Below are 17,115 nucleotides of genomic sequence, written 5' to 3' on the forward strand. Positions count from 1 at the left end.
AAATGAGCATCGTTTTTTTTTTTTTGTTAAGAAGAAATTGATTATTGAGTGATTTTTTTTTATGAAGAAAAATGGAAAATCTCTTTTTTGAGAGATGAGCAAGCATTTATCATCACTAACAACTTGGTATAATTATTTCTGTTAAGAAAAAATGAGCATCGTACGTTAAGAGCAGTGTTCTCCTTTTTCAAAATTATTTTAAATTTAAATTGAATTTTTAGATTTAAAATTTTAATAAATTTGACCTTTTAACAACTATTTAATTTTTGGGTCAAACGGCTATATAGCCAAATAGAACTTAAGCTTTTGTAAAATAGCTCATAGTTTGTCAACTATAAGCAAATTAGCGAAAGTAAGATTAATCTAGGTTGAATTAAATTTAATCTCAACGAACTATAAAGACAGAATGTAAACTTTATGAAGGCTGGATTAAAATTAATCGAGACAGGATTAAAAGTCGTAGTAATCTCAATTGGCTATTTTGATATTTTGCAAAATTCATAGTTTGAATTGTCTATTTCATACCATTTTTCCTTATTTTACATTTAGTGGGTATAACTTTTACATCAAAAGTACGAATGTAGTGGTAATTAGGTTGGTGCAGTGATAATCTCACACGTCTAAGAATTTATCTAAAAAAATTGAATTATGAAATTATTTATACGTAAGAAATCTAGTAAAGCCAAAAATATTCTAGATTCTACAGGGTTTTAAAAAGACGGACCAAACCGGAAAAAGGGCAAAACCGACGATTGATTTATTAAACGAACCGATAACACAAAACATCTCTGATATGAAAACCTAATTAAAGCGATGAAATCAGATCAGGTCTCACGAAACCCTCTCTCAACTCACCATTCCTCTGTGATTTACGACGGAGATTTTCTCTCCAGTCAGCTTCGCCGCCGTGGTATGATCAGTTTTCTTCCACCGTTGCACTGTAAACGCGAGCGACGCGAAGCCACTCCATCACGGTTCGGTTTTTTTAGAAAATCGAACCGATAGCTTCCTCCGAACCGAACTGAGTACAACGCTATGTACGAACTACGAAGAGTGGAAACCTCCTTCTTTAACATGCTTTCGAAAACGACAAATGCCTCCTCTTGAGAAACGACACAGACTTGAATGGTTAAGCCAGAGCTTATTTACCGTACAGAATAGGACAGTGTAGAAAATAGACATAGTATAGACGAGCCTATATATTTTCTCCGTTTTTGGGAAGCTCAGAGCGAACCACTGTGTGTTTACGGGATAACTGAAAACCCGATAGTATAATTATGTACAGTGCTTGGAAACTTCCTCGCTACTCTGCTCTCTCTCTCCGTCGATTCTCGACCTCGTTGTTCGGTAATTAACCCATCCGTTTCTCGCTCCGTCTATATGACTTAGGAGCCTAATTTTTATTTGTATTTTGTTTTTAATTTCTGATGTTTTGGGGGATTGATTTGGTTGCAGAGAAGGAAGTGGAAGCTGGAAAACTAAGCACCTTCATTCATCCCTCTGCCATTGTTCATCCCAATGCTATCGTAGCTCAGGTATGTTCTTCTTGTGCAGAATCACTTTTACTTGTATCACTGACAGCCATGCCTATCTATCTGTATTGTTGTGTGTTAGTTTCCTTAGTGTGTGATCTTGGATCCGAGCGGAACCCATGAGAGCGTGGAAAATGTAGAAGAGGGGTATAATAATGTTAAAGAAAGCTAGTTGTACAAGCCGAATAGGTCATTCGATGAGTCTATAAGAGAGCTTGGAAGATAGAAGTAGTTTTGTGGAAGGAATAGTCTTTCTGGAGAGTTTAGGGTCTCTCGAATGACCTATTTGACTTTGTTCGATAAACATAATGTCAGCTCAATCGCTATATTATCGTTTGGTTATCTCTATGCTCTGATCGTTGCAATTTATCACCTGTTATCAAAGTCGTTCCTGTGCAAATGAATGCAATTAGATCAAATGAAAAAAATGCGCCGTTAAGAAAATGATTTTCGCTTGATAAATTTTATTGATTCAACAGAATAACAAAATGAAATACATAGAATACATTTCTCTCTTTCTCAGGTCAGATAGAGCATCTTAATTGAAAGATCCCCTAGATGAATAACCGAACAATCTAAAAAGTTCAATAGAATTTTAGTTATTATGATCATTGGGAGTATAGTAATATATTAATCACACATTATATTCGCCGGTGATGATGTCTCACATTTCTCATCGCATCATTCTATTGGGATTTCAACTCTCTCTCTCGCTCTCTCTCTCTCATGTTGATTAAGACTTTGAATATGGTTCAGGGTGTTTCAATTGGTCCCTTTTGCTCTGTTGGGCCATCTGTGAAGCTCGGAAGTGGTTGTCAACTAAACACGGGAAGTCATATATTTGGAAACACTGAACTGGGAGACCATTGTGTTCTAATGCCGTGAGTGTCCGGTGACGCTTTTTGTCTTCTTCTTATAATGCCTGAATCTTCTCTTTGTTGCACACTTTACTTTGCTTTATTCTTTTTTTAAGGCAGTGGTGCAATTGTTGGGGATAATATTCCTGGCCGTACGGTGATGGGGTGCAATAACACTGTAGGACATTATGCCGTTGTAGGAGTTAAATGTCAAGACTTGAAGTACAAAGTGAGTTTAACTTTGTGTTAATTATACCCAAATTTCGTTGACATGTTGAAAGTATGAATAATATAGGCTTGTTTGTCATCCTGTCTGGCTGAGATATTTCGGCCGAGTTAAATTCCTTGTTTTTAGCAATAAGTTCTCATTTGAGTTTTATTAGGTTTTCCTGACCGCTTAGGGTTATTCGTGCTTGTAACCTGAACTATTGCACTTAAAAGAATCAGAGGTTGATTGCTCTCTTCTATTTGCCTTTAACATGATTCTGTCGTCTGGTTTTTGTCAACTTGGCATGACTATTAGAAATGAATTTAGACGACAAAGTACAAAACTATAAGGTTTATTGCAACCAAACACCATGTACTTTTTCTATCCGGATCCAAATCTCTATTATTACCTCAATCATTGATATAGTGTCCGAGTGTTTCCCTCTCGTTAGTGTTTTTATTTTTTCAAAATCGTTACTCCATGTATTAGCCAGGTGATGAATGTTTCCTTGATGTTGGAGACAACAACGAGATCAGAGAACATTCCTCGATCCACCGATCCTCAAAGTCGGATGATAAAACAGTAGGTGGCTGGACTGATTTTGAAATGATTTTCTGTTTTTTAGCAAGTGATTTTAACCCACGATCGGACTGTTTCCGAACCGTCTCTCATTATGCAAACCAGGTAATTGGAAACAACAATCTCATCATGGGGTCTTGTCATATAGCCCATGATTGCAAAGTGGGAAGCCATAATATCTTCGCAAACGGAACTCTTCTAGCGGGGCACGTTGTGGTCGAAGTAAGTCACTTGTTAGACTAAGATTGTTCGTCGTTGAGGAATGAATCGATTCGATTCGATTCGAGTTAATTTTGAGTGCTTAATGGTAGGACTATGCACATACAGCAGGAGGTACTGCTGTTCATCAGTTCTGTCACATTGGCTCCTTCGCGTTCCTTGGCGGTGGTTCTGTGGTATGAAACATTACCTCTTTGTTTACTAAAAAATTCGACGTTATCGAAATATTTCCCGTGTTCTGATTTTTCTGGATAATAATGCGTACAACCAAACTAAGAGTTTCTTGGTTCCTCAGCATTTATACCTATTTTTCCCATGCCATCTTCAATTTAATGTTGATTTTGTGAAGGTATCGCAAGATGTCCCGAAGTACATGATGGTTTCCGGAAGCAGAACCGAGCTTCGTGGTTTGAATTCAGAGGGCCTTCGACGCCATGGTTTCACATCCACTGAGGCGTGACTTAACTTAACTTTTCTTTTCTTTTCTTTTTTATTTCACTTTTGGTATTTTATGTTTTTCAAAGAATTAACTTGTATGAATTTTCCAAGGACCTAGATCACAAGCTTAAGAGCAGCTTATCGAAAAATCTTCATGACCACTCATGAAGACACTAGGGGATTCGAGGAACGTCTTGCGGAAGTGGTACTATGGCATCATTCAACGAGCATATTCTTTCTTCTTTGTTTCCTTAAGGTTTAGGGAAAAAAAAATATCGTGTCTTATATGTGCCAAAAATATGTTCCAGGAGCAAGATGAAGTGGCAAATGTTCCTACAGTGCGTGACATGCTACGGTCAATTCGTGATTCCCTTGAAGAAAGCAGACGAGGAATTTGCAGCTATAGACATCGCTCCAGCTAGCTCAGAAACCCATCTTATCGTGAGTGAATTCAATCCTTTTTTTACGACACCTAACATACCTTATAAATCAAGGCCTTGTTTCCTCCTCAAACATAAAATAAAATTATATTTTTTATTTGCAACTGAAGATTAAAAAAAAAGTAGTTAATATTTAGCCACTTTTCTCACACCGTTTTTATTTTTAATTTTTACGCTTAGACCGAATTCACACTAGGGGTGGGAAAACCTCTTTTGGTAAAAATAAAACATTGGTCACACGCATGTATATGTTCGTGCTTGTTAGCTCGAGATTGGCCTAGTGCGATCTGTATGTTTGTCTTTTTATGGCCTTATATTAATTTATCTTATAGTTTTTTTTCTTCTTCTTAAAAATAGGTTACTTTTGTAGACCGTTCTTACATTCTCTGCCGAAATTATAGTTTTCTCAAGCTGGATTGTAAATCAACTTAGTTTTTCTTTCGGCAGGTCCAGCGTGATCAGTACTTGTTTTTTGTCCAAAATTCATTGTGGTGGAAACAGACGGAAGTAGCGTTTTGATCGCTCTTACACAAAGCTCTCTTCAGTTGGGTTGTTTCAAAGGTTTATTCTTTCGTACTTCGATTTCCATATCATTTTTGCTTATACTAAAAGAGCCTTTAAAGAAGAAATAAGTAGTAACTGGTATTTCGAGTCACCAAGTAAATAAATTATGTTTTGGGCTCTGTGTGTGTTGTTTTTGCAAACTGGCTAAGCAATGTCTTTGAAGTGCTGACAAATCTTAGTTAGTTGAATGAAACGTTCAACAGCGTTGTTGACTGGAAATTACCTGTGAATACCAAGCATATGCTATTCCCTTTTTAATGAAATTGCTTGGCTACAGTTTTCACATGCTTTGATAGAAAAGAGTCGATGATATTATTTGAAAAAGTCTAATATTTATCACACTAACACCACTAGTCGAAGAGAAGTTCTGGGAATTTACCGATAGTTTCTTTGAAACTAATTTACATAATACCATCTACAAAATACAGTCATATTAGATATTATTCTAACATCCTTTAGGGAAAAAAGAGAGAGATGTAATATTCTATGTCTTAACATTGTTTTCACTCCTGTTGAGTAAATACACACAAATCTTTTGATTGATCTTGGGCCTTTCACTTCATTGTCATAATTTTTTATTTTTTTTCTATTCTCTGGATAATCGGTTGCTGTCTTGAACCAATCTTTACGGCTTTGAATATTGGCCTAATCGGGTGTTAGTCTAACTATTGAATTGATAACTTCGAACCGGAATTCGTAAAGACCTCTCTTTGTAAATTAAGTCAAACCAATAGAGTTAAACCATTTTGTCTTGATAATTGTTTTTCTTGGTTTGAAATTTGTAACATTCACACAAGTTGTTAGGTAAAGACTTTCAATTCTGGGAAAAAAAAAAAGAGAATGACTCGTTTTGGTCGCGTCTAATATCCTACTTTGGAAAAACATATTTATATATATATGCCAAGACTTTAATTCAAAAGCACTTTTCATGGAAGTTGTCATCCCTTCCATGCATTTTTAAGTGATCACAATGACCAACAATAAACTCTATAACTTCAGCTAAAGGCTTCTAAAAAGGCCGTGACTTGACTTGGTTGTTATTTGACATAATTGGTAATATCCCATATAGAAGAGAGAATATTTCATTTTTATACTATTTAAGTCATCTCCAACCACAAACTCTATCATACAGCTTATTACGCTCTAAAATAGAGTTTATAATATAATAAACAATACATTATATTTACCTTAATACTCTAACTTTAACACACAAATTATATTCTCCATTTATCGATTATTTTAATACTTAAAACTCGGTAAAATTAAATCGTTATCAAGTAATTTAATAATATCAAATATAGTATGTGAATGAATGATTGACTGAGTTGAAGATACCTAACTTCATTATTAAAATAGTATGTGAATGAATGAATGAATTCTAACGACTTTAATAGGTATGTGAATTCTATATTGTGAAGCACTAGCTAACTTCTAACTTTCTCTAGGCTTCCTTATCTTCAACTTCAACACAGTTTGAGATGTGAGTGAATTGTGAATGATTACTGACTGGGTTGAATATAGCGTTGACTCTCTTGGAGTTCCACGTAGCATTCAAAGAAGTCTTCAGCAAACCCATTCATTTATTGATTTTTCAATCTAAATGTTTCCAACCCGTACCACTTATTAGAACTTAGAACCTTAGGCCGTACGTCACCACTCTGTTTAAATGGAGAACCCGATTAAACACAACATAAAATTTTTAAACAAACTGGTTACAAACAATATTCCAAAAGGAGATAACCACATAGATATTTGAACATAGATAAATGTGGTTATATTAAAAAGATTTACAGGTGTTAAAGACCACCAAGTATTCAAAGGCTTATGCATTACTTTAACACCGTATTACACAATATTGGATTTCACACTCGGATCAAATTGATGATCGAGCACTTGAACACTAAAGTTTACTTAAGTGATAATTGCTCTAAGCCTCATGCTTGGCTTTACTGTCGTGAGACTTTTATTCAATATCAAGGATGTGAAAAATCTTTCTGAACGGAGAGGTTGTTGATCTTTGCGATCGACTATTGGAAATACTTGTCGAACTCTTAACTCTCTACTTTGTGTAACAGAGTTAGATTTTCATAGATAATGGCTTGGTTAGTTAGTTAGTTAGTTCGCGTAAAATTAGGTCTCGAAAATATGTCCTAATTTTATTTGATCTTGCTACCGAAGTCTCGAGAATATCTCGCTATTATGTTATTTCTTCGAGAACCTGATGAGATTGATTGAAGCAAATCATCATTCCTTCGGCTTTACGATTTCATTATTCCTTTAAGACTTAAGAGAGAGGTGATTTTTTTAAGATATAAAGACATCATTATTCATCTCTGTAATATTCATTAATTATATATATATATATATATAATATTTTGTTGTAAAAAATAAAACGAATAAAATATTATTGTTTTGGAAAAAGTGCTGCCTAATTTAAAACGAATAAATTTTTCTCTGGCTAAACAAATTAACTTCAAGTATCATAAAACCAAAACAAATATAATTTAACTAATTAGTTTTTTTTAATTAATGAGTTATTTAAGTTTGTAAATATGTTTTAAGTTTTTCAGATGATAAGTTTCATAAAAAAAATGTTATTTAGAATGGACTATATTGATATAAATTCAATAGTTTAATGACTATCATTCTAAAAATTAGTTTAAAGATCAAGATTAATAATGGTTCCTACTATTACCTTAAAAAAGCATATTATATATATATATATATATTTATATATATATATATATATATCAAAAAATTAGGTAACTACTCAATTAAAATGTTTGAGATTGCTATATAGTTAAAATTTCATAAATATTAAGTAAATAATCATAAAAATGATGTGATATCTTTGGTTTATCCTTTTTATTGAAATAAAAAGTGAGCTATTTACGCTAGTTTACGCGTGTAAATATATAAACGTGATTATTTATTTAAAATTTATTGTATTTATATATAGTAATGTGAAAGGTATATAAACTCTCTCTGTATATATGTATATATATACTGATTCATGCTGATACATTGGTGATTGGACACATCAATTATTCTAGTTCTGGACTGAATGATGGCATGTGATGTAATCTTTCTCTATCTTTTTTTAAATCTCTAGTGGCTATAATAGTGAGATATTTGAATGATATGATATCATGAACTACAAATGGTACAGAAAAGCCAATTGCTTGGATAATATAAAAATAGAATATGTAACATTCTTGATTTGAATAGACCCATCCAACAACCTTGTCCATTCTTTTTCCTTTTAGGAAATTTGACATCGTTTTCCTTCTGGCCAATTTGTGATTATTTGCAGGTTTTTTTAAATAATAAAGGTCAATGTCCAATTTTTAAAAAATAAACTATTTGAGTTTCACGGATAATATTTCACAAGGCTAATTCATTCATGCTTAGATCATTTATTAACAATTGCAGTACTATGATTATCATTTATATTTTTTTTATCATATGATTTATATGATAGAGATGCATTTTCAGCTAAAGAAATATTTGTTTATTTTTTTGTTAACCTAAACTAACCGAATGCTTAATTTTAACTACGATCAGTTAATTTTAATCCACTCATTTTTGGGTAACAAAGGTTAACCTAAATTTATTAAGACATTAATTAAATGAGTACAATCGTAAAATTAAATTAATTCGGTTCGATTTAATTATAAATAATAATATCTATTAAAAAAATTAAATTTAACTAAATTAATTTTTAAAAAATTTATTTACGAATTTAAAATAATTTTTTAAAAACTAATTATATCAATTTACTAACTATTTTACTGAAAATAAAATTAAAAGTATTAAATCTTAATAAATTTAAATATTAAAAAAATTAAATTAAAATAATACAATTAATATCGGTTAAATTTAGTTGACCTAACTAAAAAAACTCGGTTAAACAGTTAATCTCTTACCTACATTTTTATTAAAAGTTAACTTAATTAAATTTTTCATCTCTAAATATGATAATGAATGGTCATTTTGCAAAGTTCTTATATAGGATTTACATACAGATTAAATATCATTTATTGTCTATTTATGATAGTTGTGTTTCATAAAATCAAATGAAACATAAAAATAAAACATAGGATCGAATGACTACATATATTTCTTTAAATAAAGAACCCAGCATGATTTTTATTTTTAAATTAAACATCACAAAAGTTATTCTAATAACAAATTATGCTATTTTTTGTCCATAATTCCGTCAAAATCGATAATTGCTCCAAAATGTCCATATAATGGAATCGCTATATATGAGTCCCAATCAATATTTTCAATCTTAATTTTTTTTATTTATTCAAAGGACTACTTTTCATGGATTAAATAAGGACTATTTTTCATAATATCTGAAAACAGGAATCGTCCAACGTTGGCTTCTGGATTAATATAATGTGAATTGGACGGTTGATGGAAAATAAGAGCATCCAATGAAACAAAGTGGTCTAACTTTCCACGCTACATAACAATTGGCTACTCATCAAGTGTGCAATATTCGAAGCACATAATATTGAAAGAAAGAAAGAAAGAAAAGAAAAAAAAAACTCAGCAATTATTTGTAAGATTATATGGAAGCAATATTAAATTAAGTAAATTGTTCCAATATCAGGCATTATTTTGCATTTTTTACGAGACCATGATCATGGAACTACTTGCTTATGTAAGCAACGCATACAATTATTTATTTACTATATATTAAGATCTTGGAAGTTAGTTCCAATTAGATCGCCTATATTTGCTTACCCACGATCTTGCTTATCCCATTGGCTAATGTCCTTAATTATTTTACTTTATATTATATATATTAAGTTTATATATATATATATATATATATTAAGTTTATATATATATATATATTAAGTTTATATATATATTAAATACTCTATGTGAAAACAACTGTTTTATTTATTCAAGTCTAATTAAATTATTATAAATGGGATGATGAAATAGAGAAATTTTATATGCGCTAATCGTGTGCGATTTTTAGGACTCCGCAGACTTGAATCCATATCCGATAAAGTAATAGTTTTGATCGGACAAAAAATAACAATATGAAAAAGGTGTAATAGTAAAGAACAAAAGGACAAAATAAAAACTTTGGTTAGATATTTCAATCCTTAATTTTTTTCTTTTGGGGGTCTCATGTTAATAAAGCTGGAATATCAAGCTTTGTATAGATCACATCGTATTATCAACTTCTCAAAGTAATATTATTTTAAGGAGAGTGGTTAGATATTATCTAATATTTTAAGTCCTAGTCAGACGATTTAATTTATAAAGATCACACAGACAGGAGTGCACACAGACATACTTTCTGGGCCATTATCTTTATCGTTTTATAATATGAATGAAGATTCCTTGCTACAATAATGCCAAATGAATCCAAATGACTGACTAGTCTTTCCTAGCTCAGACAAGAATGACTATAAAATTCCTCTACTTGCCTATAAGATTCATCGAAATCATAGTCTTATGGAAGAAGAAAAATAAATAAATAAATAAAGTAGAAGAGAGACTTCAACTTCCACCACCTTAAAATCCATGTATATAAACAATGTAATATCAAATAAAGATCATGGGAAAGCTAGTTGGGTGAGAGATATCGATAGAATATATATTATTATCTCTGTCCTCATCATTAATAAGTTCAATTTGTAATATATATGCATTAGTTTTCCTATATGGGAAAAAAGAATATCCTCATTTACTCGCTCCGATGGATCTGTTTCTATTTATTTAAATTTTACTTTTTGGTTTGCTACAAAAGTACCTTAGCCAAAGTGATCAAGTATACAAGTAATTGGACGGTCCAATTTGGTTTTTGGTTTGCTACAAAAGTACCTTAGCCAATTTGGACCCAAAAAATAAAATAACTATTTGAGGATATTTAAAGTTGCATTTACGCATATATATATATATATATATATATATATATATATATATCTTTATTATTATAAATTGTTTTTGTCCGTCTGTGTATTGATTGGAATGTTATATTATTAAAGAATATATACATTAGGCGATGTGAGCTATTTCTATATAGACTGTGGCTATGAGCCATGAAAAAAAAAGGAAGAACTAGATGTTATTAAATACCATCAGATTAAGAAATAGATCATGTACACATTTGGGAATTCATTTACAGATATTTGAAATAATGATAGTCAAACTTATAAAGTCCTAGAGTTTAGTCTATTTATGGGATAGATTATAATTTGATTCGATTCTCAGTGTGTAAGAATATTAGCGAGACATTGACTTGACTGTTAAAAAATAATTCTGAAAATATAACTTAGGTCAAATTTTCTTTTGTTTATCCAGGAAAAAAAATTATTCATATACCTTGTGAGTTTATTGAAAGAAAAATGCAAATTTTGTCATATGTTTCAGAGAAATGTTATATTATCTTGAATAACTGCAGTTTGGCCAGCAATTGTACTGAACTTCCCCGGAGAGTGGTAATTCTAAATCAAAGATATTATATCTATATATATATATATATATATGTAAATATTTATGTATATGTACACTACAATATATATTTATATATAATAATAATAATAATAATAATAATATTGCCTACGTAACTTTAAAGATTTGGAAAATAAGCTTCTAATTATTAATGAGATTTGTAATAATAATATTGCCTACGTAACTTTAAAGATTTGGAAAATAAGCTTCTAATTATTAATCATGTATGTACTATGTAGCATAGAAAATATTTTCGTAGACTTCTTATTTCAAATTAAAAAAACAAATATAGTTTACTTTACGTAAATAGTCTTAATTAATTAATCATGTATGTGCTATGTAGCATAGAAAATATACATGAACATTTCAATATGTATTTAGAAATATTAGGGCTTAGTTAAAATATTTTGACAAAAAAATGTTTATTTAAAAAATTGAAAATAATTGTTTTTGTAAAGTAGGCGAAATTGATATCTATATTTTAATTCTTTTAATATGTCAGTTTGAACTTTGAACATTTATTTATTTATTTACTAGGAAGAGTCAGTTTTGGACTTGGCCTATCTCATTGCATTCAATGCACATGTACGCGTTTATTGGCTACACCAATCATAATTGTTGATCTACGTATATATGTACTGTGTGCACGTATAATATAGTAATTGTTAATCGTTATATATCGTATGAGACAGAGGCGGGTTGTTGGGGTTAATGGCCTCTACACATACACATACATTATATGATGTATGATATACCAACATTATAATATATATATAAAGAAAGAGCACTGCAACACTGGTGACACAATTTATTGTTAAGCTTATAGTAAAGTAAAGAAATTGTCCTTTAAAAGTTTTATAATTACATAACTTCTAGATATTATAAAATTGTTATTCTGATTTAACAAAGAAAAATTAACTCTGAAAACACGAAAATTTATAAATTTATCACTGCTTAAAATTAACAATTTGTCACTACTTAAATTTCTAATTTATTGCTGCTTAATCAGCTCTAACTTATATTATTTTGGATACACAACGGTTGATATTACTTATAGGGATATATACACACTTTAATATATATATATATATATATATATATATATATTACTTATAGGATATATACACACTTTAATATATATATATATGCTTCAATATCTGTTCAAGATATAGTACAACTGTACAATAAAGCCAATATAAACTTTACTGTATCATATCAGCTTTATGACATCCCCATTATCATAAATATTCACATAACATATCTACATAGCTAACGCGAGAGAGAGAGAGAGAGAGAGAGAGAGAGAGATGTACTTATTACTTTTTTAATATTGTGTTGATGACTTGATGTTACTATTATTTTAGTATTAATTTAATCTTGGAAGCCTAGTGGGGGAAAATCCAACAATAATAATAAACGTACATATATCCAATCATCTTCTCTTGGTGTGCGTCCATTTTCACAAAACCCCACCTCAACTCCACATCCAATTCCATCATCATATATACCATCAAACACAACACAACTCACATATATCTCTCTCTCTCTCTCTCAGATTTAATCTCACATTTCATGGGGTGTGTCGGCCGTTAGTTATATAGTCTCCGAGGGGGAAATAATCAAGAAACATTATTGGGCTGAAATAGAAAGAAAAAAAAAAAGAAATGGGTAGAAAGTGCTCACATTGTGGAAACATAGGGCACAACTCAAGGACTTGCACAAGTTTCAGGCCAACAACAAGTCAGGCCACTTTTGTTGGAGGGTCTTCGCTTAGGCTCTTTGGTGTACAATTTGATCTCAACAACAATATTAATCCCACTTCTAACTCTTCTACACCCACTTCTTCTTCTTCTTCTTCATTCATCTCCATGAAGAAAAGCTTCAGCATGGATTCCCTTCACTCATCCCCGTCTAGATCTTCCTCTTTGAATAATAATAATAATAATAATTACATTAATCCCAATATTGCCCTTGACGACGTTTCTCATGATCATCACATCAAGGCCGCTGTTGGCTACCTCTCCGATGGCCTCATTTGCCGTGCCCAAGAAAGGAAAAAAGGTATGTGTGTGTGTGTGTATATCTATAATATTACTAATTATTAGTTTGGGATGAGAGAGTTTAAATTTTTTGTAATTAATTAAAAAGAAAAATTATGTTTAGGAGTTCCTTGGAGCGAGGAAGAGCACAGGACTTTTCTATTAGGGCTTGAGAAGCTTGGGAAAGGCGATTGGAGAGGAATCTCTAGAAACTACGTCACATCAAGAACACCAACACAAGTCGCTAGTCATGCTCAGAAATACTTTCTTAGGCAGGCCAGCCTCAACAAGAAGAAGAGAAGATCAAGCCTTTTTGACATGGTATATATATATATGTGTGTACATATATTTACTTCATGTAATATATCTAGTAATTTGACATTATTATGATGTTGATGATATATAGGTTGGTATGGACAACAACAACAACAACAACATGGCAGGCAATATTGTTAGGCCTAAACAAGACCATCCAATCATTCAAAATTGCTTTCAACCAAAGCTTCAAAGTTTGGTGATATTAGACGATTCTGATACTGATCATCATAATCATCACAGCAACAAGAATCATAATAAGTCCATGCCCGATTGGCTACGCGGTTTGATGATCGATAATAACCCGAAAGCATCGCAGCCGGCTTCTCCGGTGCCTGATCTAGAGCTCAAGCTCGCCGGTCCAACAAGGCCTAATTTAGAGAAAACCAAGCCATCACAAGGTCGCCTCTTTGGTGGCCCTATTACCGTCACTTGATGCTGATCACTTTTTTTTTATTATTATTATCTTTATTATTTTATTATTATCAAAATTAATCATGTATCAGAATTTTGTAATATATATATATAGTTAATTAATTATTACATTATAGAATAAATAAGTAAATATATATATATAGAAGTGTCGTAACTGAGAGAATTATCATGAGAATATAATTTGTTTATTTGTTTTTCTATACTTTTGATCCTTTCATGGAATAAAAAGCCTTGTATCATCAATACGTAGCAAGACAAACCTTATATGGAATTAGTATTTTATACTGAGTCACGACTCACGAGTCATACAATACCGGTTCTCTAGGTATGAAATTACTGCAAAATAATTGATGTCGTGCAATGAAGAATATCCTATATGTTAGTTTGTGAAAATGACGATATCATGTAGACTTTTATCTTTCATTCATTATTCTAATATTATGATTACCAATTTAACAACCTTCTGACAAAGCTTATTATTAAGAAACTTTATGCGCGACTTCATGTATACACAATTACGCACGTAGTTTGTAAAATGAAACAGATGAATGACAGTTTATCAACGTCCTCGCAATTTTTATAGATTTGATATTTTTCATGGATGTTTTTGCTTTGTACCTCCCGTAATATTATTTCAACAAATAAATTTGTTCCGTTAATAGCCCACAAGCAGTGCAGTGTGCAATCGATCTTAACTATTTTTTTTTTTTTTTTTGGTGTGTGTTTGTGTGCATTATTTTATGCTTTTATTTTTTATGCAATTCATTTGGATGAAAGAGGAATTAATATAAGATATATCATGTCTGGGGAAATATTTTGCTAATCGGGCATTTGCGATGGTTCTAAAATATTTTCAGAGGTTCAATTAACTCAATGGTTTGAGAGAGAATCTTAAAATTTAAGGATATTTTAGTATAAATAAATAAATAATATTATGGAGTCTTCTAAATTTTTAATTAATTACTGTGTTAAAAATTTAATATTATGGTGAATAAAAAACCATATTTCTTGCTTCACTTTTTGTAAACAATTTATTACTGCATTATTTAAGTGAACTGGAATAGAAAAGGGGGGAGATAATGTGCTGGGTGTACGCTAAATGAATTTGAAAGGGTTAAACGATGACACGGGTGTTTGAAAATAAAAGTGAAGAAGAAAAAAAAAAGAATAAGAATATATAGGAATAGAGTTTTTCTTTTCAGTTTCTTTTGAATGTTAGATATGTTAATGGTGACAGCTGTAGAAAAAATAGATATTTGAGGATATGGAGATTCGTTATATCTTCAATTTCTTCTGTTTATTTTAGCATCATTCATTTAACTCGACAGGAAGAATTTTGTGTAAAACATATTTTCCTCGGTTGGCGGCTAAGATATATATAATAATAATTAGAAGGATAAATGCGTTGCAATATACTAGTAATGCAAATTGGAAAGTTCTAAAAACATGCTTCTTTTTTCTAATTTTCCTTCATAACTAGCCAGTATCAAAACTATCCCTCGTGTTTAATCGAAATGCGAGATTTATCCCCTCTATTTCTAGAAATATCAGACATATCCCTTTAGTTTAATATAAATGACATATACCTCCCCTAAAAAAATGTTATATTACAAATATCACCCTTTTCGTTTATTTTTTACAAAAAAATAATTTGAACTTCCCAAAATACCCTTAATAGAATAAATATTTATTTACTATTTTATAAAAAAAAAATCAAAATCCCTCTTTATAAAAAAAATCCTTTACTTTTTATAAAGAAATTTTTTAATTTAAATTTTTTTTATATAGAATAGAAAATAAAAAATTATTTCATTAAGGGTATTTTTGGGAGTTCAAATTATTTTTTGTAAAAAATAAACGAAAAAAGGTGATATTTGTAATATAATATTTTTTAGGGGATGTATATGTCATTTATATTAAACTGAAGGAATATGTCTGATATTTCTAAAAATAGAGGGGATAAATACTATTGATATTTTCCCTTGATAATATTTAATTTTGCTTATAAATTTCTAACTTAAAACGGCATGAATATATATATATATATATATATATATATATTATACAAACAATAATTGATTTATAATATAAAAACATTCTCATTAAAAGTCCAAATTTTATTTTCAGTTGGTTTTATTTGATTTCAAATAATAGTCTTCATTCCATTTCACTTTTCCTTAAAAGTTGTTGCTTTGCAGACAGGTTCAGATATATTATATATATATATATATATATATACTGTACAGCATATATATATATATATATATATAATACTTTACAGCAATATACACCAAACGACATGAATGTTATTAATGCACCTGCACAAGTAAATACATAGATATAGACATAGCAAAAGGCATACACATATTTTGTCCGAACATATAAAAGAGCTGGGACCAATTTTTAGGATTTTTGGTGGGTTATATTATATTTCTAAATCTTAGCCAATCAAACCTGTTCTTCGGACCTACTTCAGGATAGAGAAGATTGTTCAGCCAAAACATGAGGTAAGCAAATTTTTGTAGACCTGGCCAACTTCCAAGCCCACTTGTTTTGATCATTTTTTAAAACATTATATTTTTTTTTAGCAAATATAAACTGTAATTTCATCACATGTAAAGAAATGACCCTAGTAAAACAAGACAGCCAGTTTGTTTGGTTACTCCACTTGAAATAGAATAGAAAAAAAAAAATCCTCTCAACCAGGAGACAAATCCGCCACAGATCCTAGATTGGAAACAAGAACATAGTTAATGTAAATAAGAAATTATATTTAAGTAATTAATTTACATATATACACACAATTTATTGCATTATACATTTTTCTTTTGACCCGTGAAATATTCTGAAGAACGTTTACTAAATGCATATTTTCGGTCTTGATAATAATCAATGTTGTCACGCAATAAAATTTGCAAATAAGTCATTTCTTGGTTTTTTGTTTTGTTCCGGGTGAGGGTCGACAAAAATCTTTGAGTTTGATTTTCTCTGTCCTCTCTGATCCAA

General features: G+C 30.6%; 2 protein-coding genes across 10 annotated transcripts; both read left to right on the forward strand.

Annotated features, from left to right (window-relative positions):
* The first annotated feature begins 1,025 nt into the window (after nucleotides 1-1,025).
* On the forward strand, nucleotides 1,026-5,056 carry LPXA (bacterial transferase hexapeptide repeat-containing protein). Of its 7 annotated transcripts, none has more exons than XR_016296449.1 (11): nucleotides 1,026-1,347; nucleotides 1,456-1,535; nucleotides 2,289-2,413; nucleotides 2,510-2,618; nucleotides 3,087-3,179; nucleotides 3,282-3,398; nucleotides 3,488-3,571; nucleotides 3,745-3,849; nucleotides 3,945-4,038; nucleotides 4,142-4,274; nucleotides 4,721-5,056. XR_016296449.1 is itself a non-coding variant. In XM_089611448.1 (11 exons), the coding sequence occupies exons 1-10, from the start codon at nucleotides 1,278-1,280 to the stop codon at nucleotides 4,253-4,255; spliced, it is 984 nt and encodes a 327-aa protein (XP_089467574.1). In that variant the 5' UTR covers nucleotides 1,026-1,277; the 3' UTR covers nucleotides 4,256-4,274; nucleotides 4,706-5,056. The 7 variants fall into 7 exon arrangements, 2 of the variants coding, with proteins under 2 accessions (XP_089467574.1, XP_089467573.1); XM_089611448.1 differs by having other exon boundaries at nucleotides 3,952-4,038; nucleotides 4,706-5,056; XM_089611447.1 differs by having other exon boundaries at nucleotides 3,952-4,038.
* Nucleotides 5,057-12,737: 7,681 nt separating this feature from the next.
* On the forward strand, nucleotides 12,738-14,401 carry LOC149399944 (myb-like transcription factor family protein). Of its 3 annotated transcripts, none has more exons than XM_089611083.1 (3): nucleotides 12,738-13,381; nucleotides 13,469-13,680; nucleotides 13,766-14,401. In XM_089611083.1, the coding sequence occupies exons 1-3, from the start codon at nucleotides 12,985-12,987 to the stop codon at nucleotides 14,108-14,110; spliced, it is 954 nt and encodes a 317-aa protein (XP_089467209.1). In that variant the 5' UTR covers nucleotides 12,738-12,984; the 3' UTR covers nucleotides 14,111-14,401. The 3 variants fall into 3 exon arrangements, with proteins under 3 accessions (XP_089467209.1, XP_089467211.1, XP_089467210.1); XM_089611085.1 differs by having other exon boundaries at nucleotides 12,740-13,381; nucleotides 13,487-13,680; XM_089611084.1 differs by having other exon boundaries at nucleotides 12,749-13,381; nucleotides 13,484-13,680.
* The last annotated feature ends 2,714 nt before the right edge of the window (nucleotides 14,402-17,115 follow it).

Source organism: Urtica dioica, chromosome 4, assembly GCF_054948205.1.
Source record: "Urtica dioica subsp. dioica isolate 48M chromosome 4, U.dioica_male_clone48M_v1_H2, whole genome shotgun sequence".
Classification (NCBI taxonomy): domain Eukaryota; kingdom Viridiplantae; phylum Streptophyta; class Magnoliopsida; order Rosales; family Urticaceae; genus Urtica; species Urtica dioica.